The following is a 19,567-nucleotide window of genomic DNA, read 5'->3' on the forward strand; positions in this document are numbered from 1 at the left end:
ACAATCACACATGGGTCCTGAATCTTATGAGAAAGCACACTGAAGGTAAGGATCTTGTGCGGTCGGGGGTCACACACTTTGCTACCAATTTCCTCACCTTGCAGAGCATACTTGCTACATTGCCCAACCTGAAGCGGATGTTCGTGAGTGAAAGATGGTTGGGGAGTCCTTATGCTACAAAGCCTGAAGCAGAGAAGGTTGTGATTGCCATTTTTGATACTAATTTTGCCAAGATAGTGGAGGAGATCATCAATGTAAGTTTTGAAACTTTAATTGATGATTTATTATTTAATTTTCTAATATTTCAATCTGCTGATTTTGTTAGATTTTTTATATCTAGGTGTCGGAACCGTTGGTGAGGGTGCTACGAATGGTGGATGGGGATCATAACTCCATGGGGTATCTATATGAGGCCATGGATAAGGCCAAAGAGGCGATTCAACACTTGTATGGGTCAAACAAGACCAAGTATGAACCCATATGGCGCATAATTGATCGAAGGTGGAACCATCAACTCCACCAACATATTCATGCTGCTGCCTATTTCTTGAATCCCAAGTTTTTTTACTCTCCGAGTTTCAAAGCAGATGCAGAGGTTAGAATTGGCCTTGACACATGCATTCGGAGATTAGTTGATGATGAGATCCTTCGAGACCTGATACTTGATGAGTTGCAGAGTTATAAGAAGGCCTTAGGGGAATTGTTTTCTTCACCTGATTGCAAACGTAGGAGAGCCACCTTACGACCAGGTAAAAAAAAACATATGTTTAATTTTTACCATTTATTTCTCTCTTTAAGATTATTGAAATCTTTACAAGTTATAAATCACATTTTGTATCCTTGCAGATTTGTGGTGGGAAGATTATGGTGCCACAACGCCTAATCTTCAAAAGCTTGCCATCCGCATATTATCACAGCCTTGTAGTGCTTCTGGTTGTGAGCGCAACTGGAGTGTTTTTGAGAACATCCACACAAAAAAGCGCAATAGGTTGACTCAACAACGCTTGAATGATCTTGTCTATGTGCGGTACAACATTCGATTACATGAGAAGAAGGTGCTAGGGCAAGATTCACATGAAGCACGTGACTTGGATGACATTGATCCATATGCAGCAGAATGGGTTGCTTCTCCTGATGATGTTGATAATGATTTGGATCCATTCCTTACTAATGAGCAGCTGAGTGAGTTGGAGAGGGCAGGAGAGGAATGGGATGCGGAAGTGGCAGCACGTGAGGAGGAGCAGGAGGTTGATCATGCAGCAGAGGCACCTGTTAGTGTTGAGGATGTTGCCACTACTTCAGCACCACCCACCCAGCGGCCACAATCTGTTTTGAGCTTTAGTCGTAGACGCAATTTATGATTTCTTATTTTCATTCATACCAAACTTTGAACTTGATATGTAATCAAAATTTCAGAGGTTCTTGTTTTGTGGTCTATGACTCTATAACTCTATGAGACTGTCACTATGATACGTTGATATGTATTGAACTCTTATACATATGTTGCACTTGGTTTTTGGTTTATGCTATGATACTTGCATTTGTTGCTATGTATTACCAAAAAAATTTGATTTATATATCATGGAAATCATATATGTTATACAAATTTGGTGTAAATGTGTGTTTTTGAATTATATATAAAAAAAAAATGTATTTTCAAATGTTCGATAAAGTTGCCGAGTTTTGCCGAGTTTTTTGTCGAGTTTTGGCGAGTCCCGAGTTTTTAAAATTTTTTGGCCTTGCCGAGTTATTGCAAAATCCGAGTTTTTCATCTATGAATAGAACAACTAAAAAGGTAACTGACTAAAACAATTAATTATTCTAATACCCTCCCTTAATGGTCATTGTATCAACTAAGTACCCGACAGAAGACACTACAGGTCTTTTGATCACAAATGCAAGAACATTGTTGCTACAAAGACCCTCTCAGGATCTACAAAGTGTTAATGATCAAGAATAGTTGACTTTGTCCAACTGATGTAACCCTCACACACAAATTATAGAACTGTCACACGCACATTACTGAGCCTAAAACCATGATTTTGAGGAAAAATCGGCAAACCCTCCAAAGAGAAACAAACACAATTCTAGCAAAAACCACAAAACTTTTGTAGAAGAGTACTGAGCATTATTTGCTCCAGCAACCCCAAAACAAACTACAAGATACCACAGTTGTAGATATTCGTCCTAGCAACTCCAACTGCGACCCAAAACAACCTACAACAAAGCACAATTTTGTGGAAAAAACCATCGAACCCTGAAAACTTCACGAATCACAAAATCTCATGCAAACTTCGCAAATTATAGATGATTTTTGAGGAAAAAAAAATGGAAAAAACCAACATACAATTTTTGAGGAAAAAATTGTGAAAACCTACAAACAATTTTTGAGGAAAAAATCGTGAAAACCTACAAACAATTTTTGAGGAAAAAATCATGAAAACCCAGAATAATTTTTTATGGGAAAAAATTATGAACCCCACAAATATATTCGAGAATGAACTGTTAATCTAAAGCTTCAACATGAAGCTAAAAAGATGAAACCGCTAAATAATAAAAAGCTAAAAAGCTAAATAATAAAAAGCTAACTATGTGTTCTTATAAAAGAAGCAATAGTTGCACTTAAAAGACTAAACAAACTAAAAAGCTACATGACGAACTAAATGACCATTAATAGAACAACTAAAAAGATAACTGACTAAAAGAATTAATTATTCTAATATGAACTTCATTAAACTATTCTCTATTGGAAGTAAGTGGACGTGGTTGTAGTGATTATAATATCTGACAAAAGTCACAAAAGTCAGATCCAGATTTATAAAGCTTTAAGTGGCGCAAGTTGGGAGTAAGGTTGTGCAGGAATATTCTTTGGTGTCAAACTTTGTCTAAAGTTTTTTGTGTGCTTTTCAATTTGGCGATAACGCTACACCTAATTCCAAGAAGCATGTCAACAATGGAATTGTACAGGCTATTGGTTTTCCTACAACAGTTAAGTACCCATATTTAATATTAACATGTAGAGAATATTACTTTGTTGATTCTAGGAAATTATTGCAATTGATGGAAGAGTGTTAGAAGACCTCTTATTGTAGCAATTATGGAAGCATTTGGGATCCCTACTTATCCCACTATGGTAGACATGACCAAGAAAAATGGCAAGATGGTTTATGATCAAGGACTTGAAAAATCTGTAGGCGGATGGTTTTGTGAATATATATATTCATGTATATATAGTCATAATCATGTTCATTCATCTGTTTGGCACTTGCTCTAGCTCTTGTTCCCATGTTTGCTTGTCCAATCTTCGTCCCTATATATATATATATATATATATATATATATATGTGGATATAGTTATGAATATGGTTATAGATCCTTTTTCCCTTTGTAGGCAGTTGCAGGTTTGGTTTTTGCTTTCTTTGTCAGTTTTACCTTGGCTAGGATTCTTAAACTAGTCTACGGCTGTCACGGCCCTAGACTGAGATATGCTTTGTTTACTTAGATTCAGCAGCTAAACCTTTCTTTGGGTCTTTCTTTACCTCGATTACTCTTCTATCTGTCGGTAAGAATTGGTCAGGTTGGCTCAAGAGTATGATGATCTTTTTTGGGGAATCTTTTGGTGCGTTTTTACATTGGAAAGCTATGGAAATAATTCCATTTAGATAAAACAGGGGAATTTAACAAATCTGGCTACAGTTGCATTTACTTCCTAATTGAGACTAGTCTAACAGTATGCAGGAAGAATGTGTATTTTGTTTTGGCAATCTGATTTTGCAGGATTCAAGTGGAGGTATTCAACATGTTTTATTCAGAACTACCCCATCCCAACATGATCAGAATATGGCATTATTGCAGTCAAATTTTGCAACCATCATCGCTGGAATTAGTATTATGTATTTGACAGGAATTATCAAATGTATTGTTCTGGAATGGCATTTGGCCACTTATTGTATTTATCTGACTATTTCCAGGAAATGTTTTTCCTTGGGCAAGACCGGAGGTTTTCTTTGCCCGATTCTTTCCTACCAGTGCCCACACTGAATCGGGTTGTAAACTTTATGTAATTTCATTCAACTCATATAATTATTCGGCCAAAGGCCCATTATCTATCAAAAAAAAAGGACTTGAAAAATGTTTAAAGGTCATCAATGAGCACTGGATGGAGAAGCTCAAGCCCTCGGTACCTAAAATGCCGAAGAATCTATGTAGAAGCGACTTCATCACAAAAATCAATGATTTGGTAACATTGTTAAGCAAAGTGATGGATTTAGGTTTTACTTCTACATTTGAAGGTTGGATGTTCTACTTTATTGAGGAGGTCCTGAATGGCAAACAGAAGATTCACTAGGAAAAAATCATAAGTAGTAATTCATGAGAATATTGGAAACAAAATTGTTTCATATGACATCCTATATAGTATATATGTTTAGCAGGAAATTCAAGTATAGAGGGTTCACTTATGTGGGAAATATTAGTAATGATGTTGGGCAAGTAAATGTATATGATTATTACCCACTATTTTTATTACAAATTCCCCCTCCCATTACAAGAGAGTAAATGATGCAATTATGGTGCATACTATGAGTTGCTACAAGGAGAATTGAATAAAAGGTTGTTTGACCAAGTAATAAAATTGGTGAAGAACTTTGGCTACTAGTACATCCAGTTTCCAAAATTTACCTACCTATGAATAGAGAGTTTTCCAAGAGCACCATATAGACTCCCAAAGTACCCAACAAAAAAGGTAGTGATACTAGAGGTGACTAGGAAACTATGTCACTTAGATAAACTTTCAAAAGACTTGCATAAAGCCGAGGTCTCTTATCCTCTCACAATGGAGAAGAGATTGGTCTCTTGTCCTTCTCAATCAGCAAAATTCTTAGATATAGATATACAGATGTACCATTTGATACCTCATAGTTCAATGAAACATTTTGATCCATATAATAAGTTAAGGAAGAATATAAGCAGGCAACATAGCCATGAAAGGCAATTAGAAAATATTGGGCTAATTGCCTTGATGATTATGAGGTTAGGAAAAGGTCTTGTTCAAGGCTTCCCATAGACTACATTAGACAATTTCAAGTAGCAATTGTGCCAAATAAAGTGCTAGATGATGTTCAATTGGTACAAGAGGAAGATTTCAGGGTAGTGTCTGACAAGCCTATACTAGGCTAATGAAGTCACCAGCCTTGATGAAGTGACAAAGCCCATTCTTAAGTTCAGCAAAAAATGGGTAGTAATGCAAACCTCAAAGCAAGAAGAAAAGAAAGTATGAAGATTCAGATGAAATGAGACCGATGATGTAATGTCCCCTAATAAATAAGGTGCAAAAAGTAAATTCGAAACAATATTTATTATTTTATATTAATATCCCATTCATAGATTAATATAATTAATTAATATTATTAAAGCATTGTTGATAAAGTGGAATAAACACCGTAATTATTTAACTAATAGTTCTTAACTATTATTTAAGTAATAAGGTAGTTTCCTACGGGAAATAATAAAACCAACTTATTTTGTGAATAAAGGCATGGCTTTAGCTTGATTAAACTTTCTACCTTTCGTCAGTCAAAAGACTGGCCTATTGGTCGTGTGTTTCCGCAGCGGAATTATTATTCACGGGATCATCGTGAATTCTTTCTTGAGATGGCTCCTAACGCGGGATGGTGCAGTTGCTTCCTTCGTGTGATTGGGTATGCTGCCGTCAAGACTTGGTGCTTGAACCGAACCTAGCATTCAACGAAAACGTTTTTCACGAGCCTCTTTTACCCGATATCGAGAGTATGGTGTACAAATATAACGGTGGTTCTATCCGATGATGTCGTGAAGGGGTGTGGCGGCTCCGGTGGTGATGCTGGTCAGCGATACGCATTCCATGAAGATTTGTTTCTGTTTGGTTCGAAAACAAAGGCTACAGTGGCACAAAGTCCGGGAAATCTATCAGCTACCCTGAGTGTTTCCGCTGTCCGACGAGGAAGAATATATGACATTAATCTGGTAGAACTCGACAACCTGATTGGCACCAACATCTAATGCAACGTTGGCAACCAAAGTTTAATTATCAGGTGCATGAACCCTTTCTTAATAACTGATTGAATGCTTAATTGAAATGTTCAGGTTCTGAATGTGCAATGAATGTAGAGACCATGTATGCCTACTGCGGAAATTACACAGAATTTAAACTTAGGAACTGAACAGTTGTAGTTTCAAAATTGTGGAAATTGGATGTCTAAGTTTCAGTAAGATAACACTTAATTTGTTTATTTCAACACCTCTTTACAAACTCTAAGAAATTCATTATCAGCAAATACATTAGTTGGGATTTTTTACAGTGGTATCAGAGCCTAGAAATCTTGCCAGCCTGTAGGGTGTTTTTGAGTTGAAAATTCTATGTGCAGTTGAGTATGCGCCAGGGAAATTATAACTTTCGGAATACTAGGGTCCGACAAAACAGATATCAAAACTTGCCTTTAGCACAAAGTAGCTCTTCTATTCAGTTTGAAATTGAGGACAGCCATACGGCAACTGACGAAGAGATTATTTTTGAGATAAACAGTATGGGAGAACCTGAAAACAATAGAGAGATCTCATAACAGCTTTAATCAGAAGTCAACAAGATATGCAGAACAATGTCAACAGAATGACTAATTTAATGACCCAATTTATTAATCAGCATCAAAATAATGGAAATAATCAACACCATAATGTTGGGGCAAACAATGGGGTAGAGATGAGCATTTTGTCAATAATAATCAGCCGGAAAGAATAGGAACAGCCAGACCTTTTATGCCAACTTTCACTGTTAGGAATGTGCAACCAAAAAACCAACCGACAATTAGAGAATTACAGGATGAGATACACCATGATTGGTTATTATCAAGGGACGATTTTAGGTCAACAATGACATTTAGAGAGTACTTGGATGTCAAAATCAAACATAGGCCAAGAGGACAGCGAGGGAATAACAGTGAATTACAGAGGAAAATCGGTAAGATGTCTATTCCTTACTTTGATGGGATAGGGAAAACCGCAGCTAGGGCTTGGGTGCAAAAACTTGACACCTACTTTCAATTAAATCCTATGTTGGAAGAGGAAGCAATCAAATATGTAGCATTACATCTTGATGGTGTAGCACACGAATGGTGGCACCATGGGCAAGTAACTTTGGGTCATAATCAGATTATTACATATGTTGAATTCACTGAGAAACTTGTTGAACAATACATTTCTGAATTTGAAAAATTGGCAGTTTTAGTAACTGAAATTTCAGAGAGACAAAATTGTGATATTCATAGATGGATTGTCTGATTCACTCAAAGGTTGGGTTAAGTCCTTGAACCCCCCTACTTTACAAACAGCTATTAAAAGAGCAAGAGAATTGGAACCACCTTCAAAAGGGAAATTTTTTAATAAGGCACCACCACCTAAACCTGAAAATGACAAACAACCTTTTAATAAAGATAATTTCCCTAAAAACAAGTTAGATAAAGAAGAGAGGGAAGAACTCAGAAGGAAAAAACTATGTTTCAGCTGTAGAGAATCATGGCAGCCAGGACATAGATGTTTGGGAAAGGGAAAAATTCATTACATTGAGGTTATGTCAAATAGTGACGATGAAGAGAATGTTGAACCTAGCATAAAACCTGCACCACAGAACACAGAATCAGAGACAGGTACTAAACATGGAGAAGGGGTAATAGCATCTATGACAGGACCTCATTATAATATTTTCAGAGTTAGAGGAGTTTTGAATGGGCAGTGTGTAGTTGTTATGCTTGATAGTGGTTCTACTCATAATTTTATAGATGCAGCTCTTGTGGAAAAACGTGGATTGCAAACTGAAAAACATGAAGGTTTTGATGTTAGAGTAGCAGGTGGAACTAATTTGTCCAGTACTCATAAAGTTCCTAAATTGAGTATTACTCTTGGCAATTATACTGTTACTGATGATTTTTATGTGATTGATTTGGCTGATACTAATGTTGTTTTGGGCATTCAATGGATAGAAACATTAGACGAGTACACTCAGAGTTTTAAAAGATTGGAATTTTCTTTTAAGATTGATGATAAGAAAGTAGTGCTTCGGGGTATGTCTAACAGTGGTCCCAAGATCGTTAGTGCTAAAAGAATGTAGGTTGTTTTCAGACATGGAGATGTGGCATGGTCGTCACGATGTTTAATCTCTAACAAGGTATCAGGATTTGAATCTAAACATTATCAAGATAATTTGTTAAAAGTATTAGATTCACATAATCTGGTTTTCAGTGATATACCTCCAGGAGTTCTGCCTGATAGAGGATTTGAACATACCATTGAATTAGAAGAAGGTGCCAAACCCGTTATCACAACTCCTTACAGACATCCTAAAACATTCAGGGATGAAATAGAAAAGGCAATTAAGGAATTGTTGGATATGGGACATATCAGGCCTAGTTCTAGTCCTTTTGCATCATCAGTAGTACTGGTCAAAAAGGAGGATGGAACTCTCCACATGTGTATTGATTACTGTGCTCTTAACAAGAAGACAATCAAAAACAGGTATCCAATTCCTCGAATCGATGAGTTGTTGGATGAATAACATGGTGCTATTTATTTTTCTAAAATTGATCTGAGGTCAGGATATCATCAAATTAAGTTAAGAGATCAAGATATTCATAAAACTGCTTTTCGTTGTCATTATGGTCATTATGAATTCTTGGTTATGCCGTTTGGCTTAACAAATGCTCCAGCAACATTTCAATCTTGTATGAATCATATCTTTAACAAACAGTTGAGGAAATTTTTGCTAGTTTTCTTTGATGATATATTGATTTACAGCAAAACTTGGGAGGATCACTTGAAACATATTGATATAGTTCTTGGTATTATGGAATCTCAATCACTTTATGCAAAGGCTTCTAAATGTGAATTTGGAATGACAAAAATTTTGTATGTAGGGCATATGATCAGTGCTACAGGTGTATAGGTTCATCAGGAAAAGATAAGAGCCATTCTGGATTGGCCATCGCCACGAAATCTTACAGATCTACGAGGATTCTTTGGATTATGCAGTTATTACAGGAACTGTGTCAGAGGTTTTTCACAGCTTGGGGCACCATTGACAGATCTTACCAAAAGGGGGGCATTCCGATGGACTGAGGAAGCACAACAAGTTTTTGAGAAACTTAAAGAGGTAATGAGTTCTTGCCCAGTACTTGCACTTCCAGATTTTAATCAGCCTTTTGTCTTAGAATGTGATGCATCTGGTGAGGGAATAGGAGCAGTCTTAATGCAAAATAAACATCCTATAGCTTATGAAAGCCGGAAACTTAGTAACCTTGAGAGATTGTATTCTATTTATGACAAAGAAATGTTGGCAATCATGCACGCATTGGCAAAATTTAGACAATATTTGGTTGGTGGAAAATTTATAGTAAGAACTGACCATAACAGTTTGAGATATTTCTTGGGACAGACAGACTTGAATGACAGGCAGCAAAAATGGATCAGTAAGATCCAAGCTTATGATTTTGAAATTGAATATGTGAAAGGTAAAAACAATGTTCTTGCAGATGCATTATCTAGAAGGCCTGAAATAAATGCATTATCTGTAGTAATAGTTGATTGGAAATCTTTATTGCTGGTTGAATACTCTAAGGATTCTTTTGCATGTGATTTGCTAGATGGTAATATACAAGATGAAAAATATAAGGTTGTAAATGATGTTATCTATTACAAGGACAGGATTTACTTGATTTCAGGTTCGAAGTTGAAAGAGAAAATCCTCCAATCCTTGCATGATATTCCTTTAGCAGGGCACCCCGGATACTTCAAAACTTATCGGCAGATACGGGAAAGATTCACTTGGAAAGGACTAAAAAATAATTTCCTTCGTTATGTCAAAGAATGCATCACTTGCCAACAAAATAAAGCAGAGCATACTTATCCTGCAGGTATATTGCAGCCATTACCTATACCAGAACAGAAATGGGAAAGTATATCAATGGATTTCATTACAAGCCTACCGCGATCTCAAGGTAAAGATTGCATTTTTGTTGTGGTTGACAGATTAACTAAATTTGCACATTTCTTCTCTATCACTACAGAATTCACAGTTGTCTAGCTCGCAGAACTGTTCTTTTGAGAGGTTCCGTTTACATGGTTTATCGAAAAATATAATCAGCGACCGAGATAGCAGATTTCTGAGTATATTTTGGGGGGAACTGTTTAGACTGACAGGTACAGAGTTGAATCATAGTACAAGTTATCATCCAAAAACTGATGGACAGACAGAAATAGTAAACAAGTGGGTTGAGGAATACCTTCGTAATTATGTATCTGGAAAACAGAAAGCTTGGGTTCGTTGGTTATATTTGGGTGAATACTGCTATAATACTACATATCATATATCTATCGGTATGACTCCTTTCAGAGCATTATATGGGTATGATGCACTATCTTTCATTGATCTTGCTTTTGATCAGAGTAATGTTCCCAAATCTCGTGATGTGCTTCAGGAATGCCAAGATATATTGAAAACACTTAAGGAAAATTTGCAATGTGCTTAGAATCAACAGAAAATTTATGCAGATAAGAAGTGTATTGAGTGACACTTTGAAATTGGAGAATTGGTGTATCTCAGACTACAGCCCTATAGGCAGTCATCCCTCAAGCGTAGTGGGGTTGAGAAATTGAAGCCTCGGTTTTATGGACCGTACCAAGTGGTTCGGAAGGTTGGCGTAGTGGCATATGAATTGGATTTACCTGCAGAGAGCAGAATACATAATGTATTCCACGTATCTTGTCTCAAAAAAGCTTTAGGTCAATAGGTGAAAGTTTCAGAAAATTTACCACCAATGGATGAAGAAGGGAAATTAGCGATGATACCCGAAGTGATTTTGGAGACCCGAGACAGGCACTTGCGGAATAGGACAATCAGGGAATATCTCATTAAATGGCAGAATTTACCGTTGGATGATGCTACTTGGGAAAATGAGCAAGTTCTTCAGCATCTTGGATTACAGTTGCTTGTGGGAAAGCAACATTGGGCAAGGGAGACTGTAATGTCCCCTAATAAATAAGGTGCAAAAAGTAAATTTGAAACAATATTAATTTTTTATATTAATATCCCATTCATAGATTAATATAAATAATTAATATTATTAAAGCATTGTTGATAAAGTGGAATAAACACCGTAATTATTTAACTAATAGTTCTTAACTAGTATTTAAGTAATAAAGTAGTTTCCTACAGGAAATAATAAAACCAACTTATTTTGAGAATAAAGGCATGGCTTTGGCTTCGACATGGGGACGGAGAAGAATGTGAGAGTGTGAAGTCTGCATGTAAGGTTACACGATTAAACTTTCTGCCTTTCGTCAGTCAGAAGACTGGCCTATTGGTCGTGTGTTTCCGCAGCGGAATTATTATTCATGGGATCATCGTGAATTCTTTCTCGAGATGGCTCCTAACGCGGGATGGTGCAGTTGCTTCCTTCGTGTGATTGGGTATGCTGCCGTCAAGGAACTTGGTGCTTGAACCGAACCTAGCATTCAACGAAAACGTTTTTCACGAGCCTCTTTTACCCGATATTGGGAGTATGGTGTACAAATATAACAGTGGTTCTATCTGGTGATGCCGTGAAGAGGCGTGGTGGCTCCAGTGGTGATGCTGGTCAGCGATACGCATTCCATGAAGATTTGTTTCTGTTTGGTTCGAAAACAAAGGCTACAGTGGCACAAAGTCTGGGCAATCTATCAGCTACCGTGAGTGTTTCCGCTGTCCGACGGGGAAGAATATATGACATTCATCTGGTAGAACTCGACAACCTGATTGGCACCAACATCTAATGCAACGTTGGCAACCACAGTTTAATTATCAGGTGCATGAACCCTTTCTTAATAACTGATTGAATGCTTAATTGAAATGTTCAGGTTCTGAATGTGCAATGAATGTAGAGACCATGTATGCCTACTGCGGAAATTACATAGAATTTAAACTTAGGAACTGAACAGTTGTAGTTTCAGAATTGTGGAAATTGGATGTCTGAGTTTCAGTAAGATAACACTTAATTTGTTTATTTCAACACCTCTTTACAAACTCTGAGAAATTCATTATCAGCAAATACATTAGTTGGGGTTTTTTACAGATGATGAACAACCTTCTAAAGGAAGGAGTGAGGAACACATTGAAGAAGAAGAGGCTTCATCCTCCAAGAAAAAGGAATAGAATAAAAAGAAGGAAACTAAGGAGAGTGAAAGGCAGTCTGCTGCCCGTCACAAAGTGCATACAAGAAAGACTGATTAGGCAAAGGACTCCAAGAAGGCTATGAATATCAAGAGAGAAACATCAAAAGTGGCTCCTTCCAACACTACTATGTGACACTATTCCTCCTCTCACCACTTCTCTGGTACATGATTCCATACCTTCTCCAAGCAAGTAATGGAGAGGTTGCTGTCATTTTCTTAAGAGACCATGGCTATAACTTAATTTGTTGCTATCATCGAAGAAATCACATATCATGGCATTAAGGTTCCCGATGAAATTCTTTTGATCTATTCAAGAGGGAACAATCAAGGGTAGTTTCGGAAGTCCTCCCTAGTGAGAAAATGCAAGAGAAGTCATTCAATGCTCAAAATCAAAATGAACTAGCAACAAACATGGTCAACAGGAAGTTCCTCATCCTCCTTCACCTCAACAATAGCATGTTGATGATAGTTCTACTATTCCTAAGTGGCTACAAGATTAGTTGAAGCAAAAGCAACCAATCATTGAGGCTCCTCTCGATTTCAATAGTCTATTGAGTAGGATTGAACAGCCAAGAGAAAAGAAAAAGGCCAAAATACACTCTCCCATATCAAAAGATGCCTTAGGTTCTAGGGCAGTACACGTTGTCACACCTATAGTGGAGAAGGATAATAGAGATGTGAGACTTGAGGACTTTAAATGTTGCCACTTACAATTTGGGTCCTACATCAAGAATTCAAGAAAAGAATAATTATAGGATTCAGTATGTACTGTTGTACAAAGAATGAGCAAATACGAGCTTAATGAGACTCAATTGAAGGTTTGAGTGGCAAAATTGCAATCATATATCTATCATCTTGTGTGCCCTATGCAAAGAAACAAAGGTGTTGTGTTTTCTCCTGTGGTCCTGTCCAAACAAGATGAAGCTCATGATTGAGGCTGCACAATCATGGCTTGATAGTATTTTTGGTCAGGGAAACCAATAAATTGATGAAGTGGTCCAAGTGCAAAAGAATTTATTTTCCTTAAAGAATTAAGTGGACAAATTATTGGAAGATTATGAAGATAATGAGAAATTTCATTTCTCTAGTTTTCTCAAAGTTGCAAGTCATAAAAGGTTATCTCCTAAAGTGTTGATAAAAGAAATATCCTGAGCAAAGATAAGCTAAAGGAGCCCCATCTTTGGATGCATACAATATGATATAGAAAAGAGATTGTTGATAAGGCCAAACACAAAGTTTTGCACATAAACGCTCAAATAGATGATGTTTCCAAAAGTTGTGCAGACTTTTTGAGTATTTTGACTAGGATAATTGTTATTAAGAATGTGTAATTTGATGATCATTTGATCAAGCAGCAGTGGAAGTTACTATTATAAGGTGGGCAGCTAGATATTCCTTTTTCTCAGGCTAGTTTAAATGTTGCTGCTACATTTTTATCAGAGATTAAGAATTTTTAAGAAAGGAAGCATGCTTGGAAGGAGTCCCATAGTATTATTATTGATGATTATGATATTCAGTGCAATAGAGTTCATGCTACTCCAAGTCCTCAACCTGAGGATGTTACTCCAGTGCTCAGTGCATTTGTAAAGTATGCTGGTAAGGAGAATTGATGATGATGTACTATAGTATCTCCACGTTGATGCTAGCGCACCAATTCTTTTTCTTGGAGATTCTCTTAAGAAAGCATGCCACCATTTCTTCCAAGTTTCTTGATTCTAGGATAAATATTGAAATGCCAACCACCCCTATGTTGGAAATTGAACTAGATACATGCCAGCTGTGTGCCCCAATTCTTTAATACTCATGTAATCCTAACCCTTGGTGTTGAGGAGGTCTCCAACATTGGTTGTGCCCTAGGTTTTTTTGTCCTTGCCTTAAAATGTAGTGCTCTCTCATTGTTAAGGTTGTTGATCAGATATTGTTGAAACTGGACCATTTAAAATTAGTACAAGTGCAAACATGCCACGCCCCCCACCATAAGGAAACAAGAATAATATAAATATAAATAACATCTATATTGGATCGACCTTGTAAGGAGGGAAAAGGCATCAATCACTTACTACCAGCGGTTCTTGGAGAAATATTAATCTGGCAGTGGTTGAAGACTAAGGGATGCAACCCTTGATTCGTGGAGGATATAAAAGAGAGAGAGAGAGAGAGAGAGAGAGAGAGAGAGTAATGTTATAAGGCATCAATCAACCAAGTGAGATCTGATCTGAACTTGAAAGACAACAGGTAATTGGATTATTAAGCAGTAATAATCTGAAATTGTATAACAGTAAGATATAGCAGAAAAATATTATATTCCTGAAGCAATTGTTATGCTATATGTTGAATCCTATGTTTGTTAGTTTGTGAATTTAATGATAGATTTATTTATTTAAATTATGCATTTGATTTTTGTAAGTAATCATATTAAGAAATTGCAAGGGAACATAAAAGGGAGGTGCAAGAGTACAGGCCCCCTCAATTAAGTAGGTCTACCCATTGAGTTGGTACCTGTGGGCCAAGGGTTTGAATTGTCTTCGTTGGATGTGCAGCACCCTTGGGCTTAGTTGAGGAGGGTAGTTGTCCAGGCACCCTATCATGCTTTACCCTCAAGTTTCCAATATGGTTGATCCTTAGGAATAAGTTGTAATGTGCATATTTACAACAAGAGTTTAATTATTATTTTGCTTCATGTTAATAGATTATTTTCCTAACTTCAATTGATATAGTGTAATTTGGTGAAACAATACTCTTCTAACAAATTTATTATTGGTATTTGTCATTTTGCACAAAATTCAGGTATATCCAAAAAGGGGACATTACAAAACATTGATTTTGGTGTTCTCTGGTTATTTCAATTGGTTTGCATGGTTATTTTGAGCCTATTTTTACAAATTTAGTTCAATTGTAGAAATTTATTAGAGTTGCACCAGATTTGGGTATTTTAATGAATGTTTGCAATTTGAAAATCTTTCATTTCCATAAAAGATTGCACTGTTTCTATTGAATTGTGAATGTTCTGATGAAGCGGAAATTGGTTTAATTTGAGGAATCTATCTATCTGTAGCACTGAATCATTAGTGTGGTTGTCCTTAAGGTTTTTATCCTTTTTTTCTTTCTCACCATAACTTTTGAAATTTGTTTTGCAATCAGAAGTTAGTTTAGGAACCAAATCAACTGCCATTACTAAATTTGATGATAAAAGATATTCTCAGATCTCAGATTGAAGGATCATTTAAGGTTTTCATACTTCATCAAAATCAATCCGAAATCCACATAAAGGTTTCTAGTTAATAAGTCAAAGCCCCTTGTAAAAACAGTAGTACACAGTCCAAGGGTTGAGCTGAATTGGTTAAGACATTGAGTTCCCATTGTGGAGACCTGAGTTCAAATCCCAAAGGGACATCTAATATGAAGTTCAAGTTGTGACTCTCGGTCTTCCATAGTTGGCTTCTAATGTGAAAGTGGTTTCTAAATAAAGTGGATTAATAAGTTGTGACTCTTTGTCTTCTATAGGTGGTTTCTAATATGGTTGCTTGAAAGGAGCTAAGATTAGTCTCATGGTTGTCTTCGCAAGAGCTTGTATTGGTATTGGTCTCATGTTGATGCTCGTATGAGCAGAATATTTGTAAACAATCTGCAGTATAATAAAAAACAACGGTACATTACACACTGAGTTTATCTTTGCATTGTCAAGAACTGACATAACGAACCTTGGGGTAGTAATTTTTTGTCATTAGGATCGGATTTTCTTTCAAGAGGGATTAGAATACTCAGTATTTTATCTATGTTGTGTGTACAAGAACCTTTTGATGTTGATTCTTGCACTACATTGTGACACAATTTTAGTGGAGTTATCATACCTCTCCCTTGTCAACACATACGGGTGTATCATACTATTTGTGTTAATGCTTCCTTGGTTTTAGTTTGGAGTGAGTTGTGAATCTATTTTTTATTTCTACATTCTAGGAGGATGTAACAATTGGGTACCCATGCATTTTGGTGAAACGGAACACCTACCACATAGACACTTGCATTCCTACTTATGGAGGCAATCTACCACCTTCAGTTGATTAATATTTTTGAGGCTACTGTAACCTATATTTTCAACTGCCAGATTATTGCCTTGATCGATATATATCGGTTTGAATACACTATTTGTGAATTGATTGGGTATTGTCGTTAGAGTCACTTGTGCAAATTGATATCTCATTTGTGTTTTTTACTATTATATTATCTATTCATTGTTTGAGTAGTGTCATTAAGGTCATTCATGCAAAATTGTCTATTTGATTCTATCAATGGAGGTTCTTTACTTTCAACGCTATAGCACTTATTTTTTGATAGCTTTTTGCAGCTACTTCATGCGTCGATGGCGATTTTCATGTTTATCTTGATGTTCCTACTATTATTGGAACAACTTGTAGAGGCATCTTAGTTTCTTAGTCATTCACATGTTTTCTCTCCTATGAGGGGACCATCTATTGTATCTCAATGATGGAAGTAGTCCTTGGGGGGTCATATTGAGTTTTCCTTCTCTTTTTTACGTTTTCTCTTTTTTAGAGAGGAGTTTTTTCCTATGTGTTTTCCTCCTTTACTTCATTTATAAGAGATTTGTTTATACAAGGACACCTAACATGGCCTCGTAGCCAAGACCCATCCTTGCATCTTTGCATGTTTTATTTCTCCCTAAGTTGCACTTAGTGGGGGGTGTCAATGTGAACATGGTCTATTACCTAACTAGTTTCACTTTAAGACCTACTTACACCTAGTTATTTAAGCTTACTTGAGTTATTTATATTTTTTGTCTCATATCATAGGATTAAGACACTTGTTGTGATCTTAGTTCGTCCTAAGTTTCATCTAGGATTTTATCCTTGCCTATATAGCAAGGTCATCTTTTTGTTTTGCAATCATTAATTATGAATATTATATTCATTATTGTCTAACAATATAGCATTTTTTTCTATTGCACCTCTCTTGTGAAATGCATTTGGTCTCGCTAGTTAGATTCTTGCTCCTATGAGTTCTTCCATTTCCCCAACATAACAATGCTTTGCACTTGTTTTCTATTTTCCATTTATATTCAGAATGACCCACAAATTAATTATAAAAATCATTCTACTTATTGGTTTGTTTGTTTTCCTTCATGCCATCCTAGGCCAGACTCAAATCAATCATTCATTATTTCCTATAATTGATAAGAAGTGTATAAGATGTAGTATATTTGATTATTGTGCTTCTCTTGCCTCCAATGTGTATATTGGCATCGATTGTCATGAGAACCTAACAACAAGGCCTCTTAGTTCAAATTTAGTTTAAAAATAATAGTTTATCAACTCCTTTATTTAGTTGTGAAAATTTTAGCTTTTCCATCCCTTATGTGCAATTGTAAGAATAGAACAGGCAAGAATATCAGTTTGAAGATTTGTATCATGAAAATTATTTGCCATGGATATCCCTTCTACACACATTTCCATTATAGTTATATATGAATAAAGAGTAACACCATGATAAAAACAAATGAAATCAAGATAAATGTAAGGAAAAAATACAATCAAAACAAGAAAAGACTTTATAATGGAGTAAAGGCAAGAAAGAAAAACCAGAATTCAACAAGTGGTAAAATAGATTAATTTATAGATGCATTATTCACAACTAGGCGACAAGGCAGTAAATGGAACTAGCATATAGAAGCACAAGTGTTCTTTTGAGTAACCTCTACAAGTGCTTACAAAAAGGCTACACATAGTTAAATTGGAGAAAAAATTGGACATACTTAGACTTGAAATGGATAGCATCCACCACAAAAATGGCACTGACTAGTTCACAAGCAGAATAGAGTTTGGATAGAAAACTATAATTTTGATGACTGAACAGTAGATTTTAGACTCAGTTTCTAGGATTACCAAAAAAAAATTTATCAAAACAACAATAGTCAAATTGATTCTAAAGATACATGTAATATAGATAACTGCAAATTCAGCTCCCACGGGAATTGGAAGCCTGAATCCTAGACACATTGGATCTTGTGCAATGTTGTGTGTAGACTCGTAGAGTTATGCAGTGTCAACTTTAACTAGTAACTAACAATGGGCAAGCACAAGCTAAATTTAGTAAAGCACTTGGGCAAGCTAGCCAACAAATTTTAAATTATTAGGTCTGCAGTTAATTTTCACAAAAAATATTGAATTTGCAAGGACAAATAAGCAGGAGAATATTACCCGTAACCTTTGACCACGATATAGGAGTACACAGCCATAGATCAGAGCTAGAAAGATGTAAATCACAAAAGACTGAGTAACAGGTGCATCAACCCCTGCATGAGAAAGATTCAGTTCAGATTAAGATAAACAAAACATAGAATTTTACATGGAGATGGTTATCCTAGATTAATTTCCCAAGCTTTTCTAAGTGACAGAGGATTTTCATTTTCATCCTGTGAAACTCAGAATTGAAACTTAGGATCCAACAGACCTTATAATGCAAAACACATAGGACGCAATAACTTTTAACTGGAAACCATGCATGATGCAATTGGCCCATGGGCATCAAAATAAGAAGCAAATGGGTTTGCTACACTAAAATGTCTCATGACCGAAATTCAGCAGGTGTTCTGATCAAAAACTATAGCCATCTGGTGTTTTTGGATTTTGTTTCAAAAACAATCAACAGGAAAATGGCTTCAAAGAAGTGTCAAATTGGCATTCTAAAGTAAATGTTGGTAGTTAAAACTAAAAATAAAAAGGTGTCAAAAAGATAGCAAGCTCAACATAAAAGAATATCTCCTCTCAGAAAACTTAGACATCATACAAGTGTCCATCTTAGTAAAATGAAGCACAATTACTCAAAACCGAATTCAACATAACAGTATATGAGAAGAAACATTATGGATCAGTTCATAGAGAACGTCAAAGTAAACTAGCCACTGCTTCACTTTGATATTTTCTAAATTCAATTCAGTAAGTTCTGGTGATTTTCCTCCAAAGCTCAACATAAACTAAATGTTGGAAAATTGTTAATGGTGTATTTACAGATATTTTATAGAGAGTAGAGTTCCTTTCAAATCGTTGCATAGGGATTAAGTAGACATCAAATGTTGAATAGTTTTAATTTTTGTTGCAAAGAGAAATCTATTAATATTTTCTTTTAAGTTGAACAACTCTCATCAGAATTTAAACTGCTTGGCAATTTTTTAGCATCTCGTGACCTTAACATTTTTTCTCTTTTTTTGTCAGGGATTGTTTATCAAAGATATTGAACTACAAATGAAATAAAATATAAATTAACAATTACAAACACTAAGATTGCATAGTTTTAGATAAAATCCTTAAATCAGATAATG

At 35.8% G+C, this 19,567-nt stretch overlaps 1 protein-coding gene across 2 annotated transcripts in view; it reads right to left on the minus strand.

Moving 5' to 3' along the window:
- Positions 1-19,567, minus strand: part of LOC131072111 (uncharacterized) — a 186,818-nt gene that overhangs the window by 155,049 nt on the left and 12,202 nt on the right. For both annotated transcript variants that reach the window (XM_058008174.2, XM_058008175.2), the window contains exon 2: positions 18,447-18,541. In XM_058008174.2, the coding sequence (XP_057864157.2) occupies positions 18,447-18,541 (95 nt within the window). The remainder of the gene's footprint in view (positions 1-18,446; positions 18,542-19,567) is intronic.

The sequence above is a fragment of the Cryptomeria japonica genome, chromosome 11 (assembly GCF_030272615.1).
Source record: "Cryptomeria japonica chromosome 11, Sugi_1.0, whole genome shotgun sequence".
Taxonomy (NCBI): domain Eukaryota; kingdom Viridiplantae; phylum Streptophyta; class Pinopsida; order Cupressales; family Cupressaceae; genus Cryptomeria; species Cryptomeria japonica.